Source organism: Triticum urartu, chromosome 6 (assembly GCF_003073215.2).
Source record: "Triticum urartu cultivar G1812 chromosome 6, Tu2.1, whole genome shotgun sequence".
NCBI classification, from domain to species: Eukaryota; Viridiplantae; Streptophyta; class Magnoliopsida; order Poales; family Poaceae; genus Triticum; species Triticum urartu.
Genome location: NC_053027.1, coordinates 49,258,849 through 49,266,243, shown reverse-complemented (window position 1 = coordinate 49,266,243; position 7,395 = coordinate 49,258,849). Strand labels below are relative to the sequence as shown.

At 50.3% G+C, this 7,395-nt stretch overlaps 1 protein-coding gene across 1 annotated transcript; it reads left to right on the top strand.

Moving 5' to 3' along the window:
• The first annotated feature begins 5,151 nt into the window (after positions 1 to 5,151).
• Positions 5,152 to 7,395, top strand: LOC125513606 (putative F-box/FBD/LRR-repeat protein At4g03220). Its single transcript, XM_048678763.1, has 3 exons — positions 5,152 to 6,286; positions 6,515 to 6,688; positions 6,939 to 7,395. Exons 1-2 carry the CDS (start codon positions 5,271 to 5,273, stop codon positions 6,519 to 6,521), a joined length of 1,023 nt encoding a protein of 340 aa, XP_048534720.1. The 5' UTR covers positions 5,152 to 5,270; the 3' UTR covers positions 6,522 to 6,688; positions 6,939 to 7,395.

The following is a 7,395-nucleotide window of genomic DNA, read 5'->3' as shown; positions in this document are numbered from 1 at the left end:
AGCATCTAAGCTTGGGGATGCCCCAGAAGGCATCCCCTCTTTCTTCAAGAAGTATCGGTATGTTTTCGGATTCGTTTCGTTCATGCGATATGTGCAATCTTGGAGCGTCTTTTGCATTTAGTTTTCATTTTTATTTTATGCACCATGCTGGTATGAGGCAGTCCTTGGTTTATTTACAGAATGCTCTATGCACTTCATTATATATTTTGAGTATGGCTTTATAGAATGCTTCATGTGCTTCACTTATATCATTTGAAGTTTGGATTGCCTGTTTCTCTTTACATAGACAACCGCCATTTGTAGAATGCTCTTTTGCTTCACTTATATTTTTTAGAGCGTGGGCATATGTTTTGTAGACAGAATTAAACTCTCTTGCTTCACTTATATCTATTTAGAGAGATGACATGAATTGGTCATTCACATGGTTAGTCATAAAATCCTACATAAAACTTGTAGATCACTGAATATGATATGTTTGATTCCTTGCAATAGTTTTGCGATATAAATATGGTGATATTAGAGTCATGCTAGTGGGTAGTTGTGGATTAGTAGAAATACTTGTTTGAGGTTTGTGATTCCCATAGCATGCACGTATGGTGAACCGTTATCTAACAAAGTCGGAGCATGAGGTATTTATTGATTGTCTTCCTTATGAGTGGCGGCCGGGGACGAGCGATGGTCTTTTCCTACCAATCTATCCCCCTAGGGGCATGCGTAGTAGTACTTTGCTTCGAGGGATAATAAACTTTTGCAATAAGTATGTGAGTTCTTTATGACTAATGTTGAGTCCATGGATTATACGCACTCTCACCCTTCCATCATTGCTAGCCTCTCTAGTATCGTGCAACTTTCGCCGGTACCATAAACCCATCATATACCTTCTCCTCAAAACAGCCACCATACCTACCTATCATGGCATTTCCATAGTCATTCCGAGATATATCGCCATGCAACTTTCATCATCATCATATACATGACTTGAGCATTCATTGTCATATTGCTTTGCATGATCGTAAGATAGTTAGCATGATGTTTTCATGGCTTGTCCGTTTTTTGATGTCATTGCTATGCTAGATCATTACACATCCCGATACACCGCCGGAGGCATTCATATAGAGTCATATCTTTGTTCTAGATATCAAGTTGTAATAATGAGTTGTAAGTAAATAAAAGTGTGATGGTCATCATTATTAGAGCATTTCCCCCCAAGAAAGGAGAGGCCAAAGAAGCCTAAATAAAAAAGGGGGCCAAAGAAGCCCATTCAAAAAAAGGGGCAATGTTACTATCCTTTTACCACACTTGTGCTTCAAAGTAGCACCATGTTCTTCATATAGAGAGTCTCTTGAGTTATCACTTTCATATACTAGTGGGAATTTTTCATTATAAAACTTGGCTTGTATATTCCAACGATGGGCTTCCTCAAATTCCCTAGGTCTTCATGAGCAAGCAAGTTGGATGCACACCCACTAGTTTCAGTTTGAGCTTTCATATACTTATAGCTCTAGTGAATCCGTTGCATGGCAATCCCTACTCACTCACATTGCTATCTATTGATGGGCATCTCCATAGCCCGTTGATATGCCTAGTTGATGTGAGACTATCTTCTCCTTTTTGTCTTCTCCACAACCACCATTCTATTCCACCTATAGTGCTATATCCATGGCTCACGCTCATGTATTGCGTAAGGGTTGAAAATGCTGAAGCGCGTTAAAAAGTATGAACCAATTGCTCGGCTTGTCATCGGGGTTGTGCATGATGTGAATATTTTGTGTGGTCAAGATGGAGCATAGCCAGACTATATGATTTTATAGGGATAACTTTCTTTGGCCTTGTTATTTTAAAAAGACATGATTGCTTTATTAGTGGGCTTGAAGTATTATTGTTTTTATGTCAAACGATAGACTATTGCTTTGAATCACTCGTGTCTTAATATTCATGCCATGATTAGATATGTGATCAAGATTATGCTAGGTAGCATTCCACATCAAAAATTATCTTTTTTTATCATTTACCTACTCGAGGACGAGCAGGAATTAAGCTTGGGGATGCTGATACGTCTCCGTCGTATCTATAATTTTTGATTGTTCCATGCCAATATTCTACAACTTTCATATACTTTTGGCAATTTTTTATATTATTTTTTGGGACTAACATATTGATCCAGTGCCCAGTGTCAGTTCCTGTTTATTGCATGTTTTATGTTTCGCAGAATATCCATATCAAACGGAATCCAAACGGGATAAAAATGGACGGAGAATATTTTTGGAATATTTGGAGAATCCCGGAAGAAAAATGCAGGAGAGACGGTGCCCGAGGTGGTCACGAGGCAGGGGGCGTGCCTGCCCCCCTGGGCGCGCCCCTGACCCTCGTGGGTCGCCCGTAAGGCGGTTGATGCCCTTCTTCGGCCGCAAGAAAGCTATTTTTTGGTAAAAAATCATGGCGAAGGTTTCGGTCCAATTGGAGTTACGGATCTCCATATATATATACGAAATGGTGAAAGGGCAGCAGAACAGAACGCAGAAACAGAGAGAGACAGAGAGACATATCCAATCTCGGAGGGGCTCTCGCCCATCCCATACCATGAAGGCCAGGGACCAGAGGGGAAACCCTTCTCCCATCTAGGGAGGAGGTCAAGGAAGAAGAAGACGAAGGGGTCCCCTCTCCCCTTCTCTTCCGGTGGCGCCGGAACGCTGCCGTGGCCATCATCATCATCACCGTGATCTACTCCAACACCTCCGCCATCTTCACCAACATCTCCATCACCTTCCCCCTCTATCTATAGCGGTCCACTCTCCCGCAACCCGCTATACCCTCTACTTGAACATGGTGCTTTATGCCATCCTATGATGTCTGAGTAGATTTTCGTTGTCCTAGCGGTGGTTGATGAATTGCTATGATTGATTTAATTTGCTTGTGGTTATGTTGATGTCCTTTGGTGCCCATCATATGAGCGCGCGCGTGGATCACACCATAGGGTTAGTTGTATGTTGATAGGACTATGTATTGGAGGGCAAGAGTGACAGAAGCTTCAACCTAGCATAGAAATTGATGCATATGGGATTGAAGGGGGACCAATATATCTTAATGCTATGGTTGGGTTTCACCTTAATGAACGTTAGTAGTTGCGGACGCTTGCTAATAGTTCCAATCATAAGTGCATAGAATTCCAAGTCAGGGATGACATGCTAGCAGTGGCCTCTCCCACATTAAACTTGTTATCGGTCTAGTAAAGTAGTCAATTGCTTACGGGCAATTTCGCAACTCCTACCACCACTTTTCCACACTCGCTATATTTATTTTATTGTTTCTTTATCTAAACAGCCCCTACTTTTTATTTACGTAATCTTTATTATCTTGCAAACATATCCAACAACACCTACAAAGTACTTCTAGTTTCATACTTGTTCTAGGTAAAGCGAATGTTAATCGTGCGTAGAGTTGTATCGGTGGTCGATAGAACTTGAGGGAATATTTGTTCTGCCTTTAGCTCCTCATTGGGTTCGATACTCTTACTTATCGAAAGAGACTACAATTGATCCCCTATACTTGTGGGTTATCAAGCACGGTTAAAAAGCACCCTTGGGCCTGGCCCGTTGGGAACGGCTGAATCGGCAGTGTTCCGAGAGCCAGGCCGAGCGATGCTTCCAGGCGCACATGGGTGGCTCTCTGGAGACGTGTGTCTCGGGTTAATCCCCCCATCTCTCCCTAATCCTCAATCCCTCTCTCTTCCTCTACTCTGCGACCCCGTCCGTCATGGGAGCAGGTGCTTCTTTGCACGGAGGTCGCGGAAGTATGTCCGGGGATCACTCCCGAACGTGCCGCGCGGCATGCGCGCGCCGCCACCGCCGGGAGCCACCATCGTTCGCCCGCCGCTGCGGCAGCACACTGGGCGAGCCAGTGCCGCACAAGCACGCCGAGCGCGGCTGGGAGCACCACGGTGACACCCACGCGAGCGTCTCCAAGCGGGTCTCCGGCGGGAAGAGCTCCGTCGTCGTCCGCGCGCGTGTGCATCGCGCCCGACCGCCTCCTGCCCTGCTGCTCCAACCCCGCTCAGCCCCCTGCAGCTCGGCCGCTCCCCTCCCCGCGCGCCCGCAGGACGGCCCCGCGCCACCGCGCCTGCCCGTCGGTTGGCCGCGCCGATTGCTGCCGCGCCTCGCGTTGTCTCGCCACCTGCTCCCCTGCCTCGCCTCCCCTGCACACGCGCCTCACACCCGAGGCCATGGCCACTCCGCTCCCGGGCGCCCGCTCCGCCGCGTACCGCGCTGCTCTGCCCGCTACTAGCAAGCACACCGGCTGCCCCCCTCGCTCCGCCTCGTCTCCTCGCTCGTGCGCCACCAGGGGTGGAGCCCCTCACGCCCGGGGCGGCGCCCTGCTGCAGCAGCTTTGCCTGATGGCTTCCTCCCCCAGCGGGCCACCGCGTCGTGGCCGCTGCCTCCTCCCCACCGCAGCGCTCGCGTCCGCGCCCGCCCCGCCAGCGCCTCCTGCCCGCCTCTTGCCGAGCGCTGGAGCGGGCGGCCAGGCTGCTGGCGCTCTACGGCGCGAGCATCGTGGAGTACACGAGCTAGGCGGACGCGACGACCATCCCGGGGCACTACGTGGTGTACTGGGAGCTGAGCTCAAGGACAGCCGCGAGGGGCCGTGGTCGGAGGCGGCGGTGTTCGAGCGGTGTTGCCTGGAGATGGAGGTGGCGCACGGCTTCTACGACGAGCTGCCCCGTCAAGCTCCGGTGCCGGCCAATTCGACGGCGCACTCAACGTGTTTGAGGAAATGAGGCCAAACTAGGTCGCTATTAAGTGTACTTGTTAACTTCTAGTCATATGCATGTATGCAACCAAACGCTAGGTGAAAATTGCATCTCGATGACAAGACCTCCTAATGCAGGCAACCAATCAAGTTGACATCTACGTTTTTGGCTTCGTTTTCTCTCACCCAGGACCTGCTCAGTCTGGCTCGTTTTTTTCCTCTGAGCTAGGCCCGGCAGTGAAAGCAACCAAACACGCCCTTGGTCAACAGGTTATGACCGGTTTTCGCTAATTGACCGGGTGACTCTGTTGGCCTTAATTCATTTCTTATGAAAGTGAAAAGTCTTTCACCTTGTTTATTAACAGAAAATACCCAAATTCTCAAAAAAGAAAAAAGAAAAAAGGTGGCATCCAAATACCCTAGCCCCCAAATCGAGCTCGCAGCAGTTGCGAGTGGGGATTCCTCCGCCGGCATCCGGCATCCGGCGTCTCCGGTCCATTCCCCATTCCCCCGCCACCTGCAATTCCATGGGGGCGGGTCACAGCGTCGGGCGTCGGGATTCCGACGCCGGAGCAGGCGGCGAGGACCGCCTCAGCGCGCTTCCAGACGACGTGCTCGTCAGCATCCTCGTCAAGCTCCGCGACGCCGCGGCCGCCGCCCGGGCCAGCGTCCTCGCCCGCCGGTGGCGCTGCCTCTGGCCCCTCCTCCCGGAGCTCGCCTTCGCCGACGGCATCCAGCACCACCGCATAGTCCCCGCCCTCGCCGCCCACGAAGCGCTGGACCTCCGCGACATCCAGGTTGCCACCCGAGAGGCCTCCGTCGAGTACCTGGCGGTCTGGCTCCCCATCGCCGCGCGCCGCCTCTCCGGCTCCATGCACCTCCGGGTGGTGTGGCACGAGGGCGAGGCCGAGGTCCGGGCGGCGCTGGAGCCCGAACAGAGAGGGGCCATCCTGCTCCCTTGCTTCCGGCGAGCCACCTCCGTCGTACTCGAGTTCTCGTTTCTCCGCCTCGTCCTGCCGCCATCCGGGGTGTTCGCCCGGCTCCAAATCCTCATGCTGGTCGGCATCCTCGTGTACGGGCAGTGCAGCCTCGGCGACGCCGTCTCCTCCCCGCGCTGCCCATGCTTGAAGGTTCTCTTCGTCCAGAGCGCCCGCGGTCTGGGCAGCTTCAGGATCCACTCCAGGTCCCTCCTGCAGCTGCAGCTGTCGGATCTGCGCGACATGCAGCAGCTCACCGTCGTCGCGCCGTTGCTCCAGTTCTTGAGAGTGAGATGGTGCTTTACCAATGTAGCATATGCACTGAATCCAAGTCAACCAGTAGCCAGGATCTCAGCCCCTCTCCTGGAGAAGCTCGAATGGATGTGTGATTTCGTTCCTAGCTCTGTCCAGCTTGGTGAGATGCCACCACATCTCCGACGCCTTGTCGCTGGAATCATCATGGTATCTGGATCAGATTGCATTGCTCCACACAACCGTTGTTGCATTGGCATTCTGCAGCGCTTTGAGCGTCTTGCTGCTCTCCGCCTCTGCCTTGCCTATCGCCGGTGAGTGTGTGAGTTCACTCTTATTTGTGTTTTTATTACATCATTGTCGAGTCGATAGATAACGAGGCAAGCAATTCATACTTACTTCAACTTGGGGAATGTGTCATTTCGTATATCTGTCTGCAAAAGAAAAGAAAAAGCACACTATAGGAGAAGCGACGTTTGTTTGTGTCCTCATCAAACTACTTAGTATTTACAACCTTTTTGTGACTCCCTTTGAACTTGCAGGTCATAGGTAACCACAAATACTTGATGGAAGACATGACAAGGCTCCCCGACGTTGACTACTTGACCCTAGATATATTTTCATGTGGACATTCCTTTGGACCCAGCTCATTCCATCTTCTCAGGATGTGCTCTCGTTTGACAATACTCAAGATCAGATTTTCTTGCCAACTGCCGGTAATGCACTCCTTAATTTTTTTAATCTCATGATACTTCAGTTACCAGAAAGTCGCATAAAGCAATATGTCAATACATATTTGTTTTTCTAATTAAGCACCAATTAGCCTTGAGCTGCTAGTTTCACCGCACCAATTAGAAGCAGGTTACAGGTTACAAACTTTATCACTTGGTCTCTCCTAAGCTGAACCCCCCCCCCCCCCCCCCCCCCCCCCCCCCCCCCCCCCCCCCCCCCCCCCCCTTCTTTCAGGCACAAACCGGTTGCTTCTCAGGTTGCATATGCGATCAGCCACCAAACTGGAAAACCGAAGAACTCGGGCTGATCTGGCTCGAAGAAGTACAGATCTTGAGCTTTGCAGGAACTGAACATGAAGTCGCTTTTCTGGAACGGCTATTCAGCTGGGCAACATCGCTGAAAAGGATGATGGTAACATTCCATGGCTCCATCACTGAGAGAAAGGGAAAAGAGCTACAGCAGCTGTTACTAAGCTTCTCCAGACCAGAAATATGTATATGCATATTACCATGTAGTGCTCCATCTTGAACAAGGTTTCATACTGTTATGTTCTACACCAACCCTGTTCGCTTGCACTAGTTATCAAGTGGAGCAACTTTACTTTTGCGAGAGCGAACTCGTTTAGCTTGTTTAACTGGAGTAGCTTGTTCCAGTATTGGTGAGACTGAACTCTTTAACTTATTTATCTCTA

What these genes read in the sequence shown, in the direction of transcription:
- LOC125513606 (XM_048678763.1), top strand. Translation starts at nt 5,271, where the DNA reads ATGGGGGCGGGTCACAGCGTCGGGCGTCGGGATTCCGACGCCGGAGCA.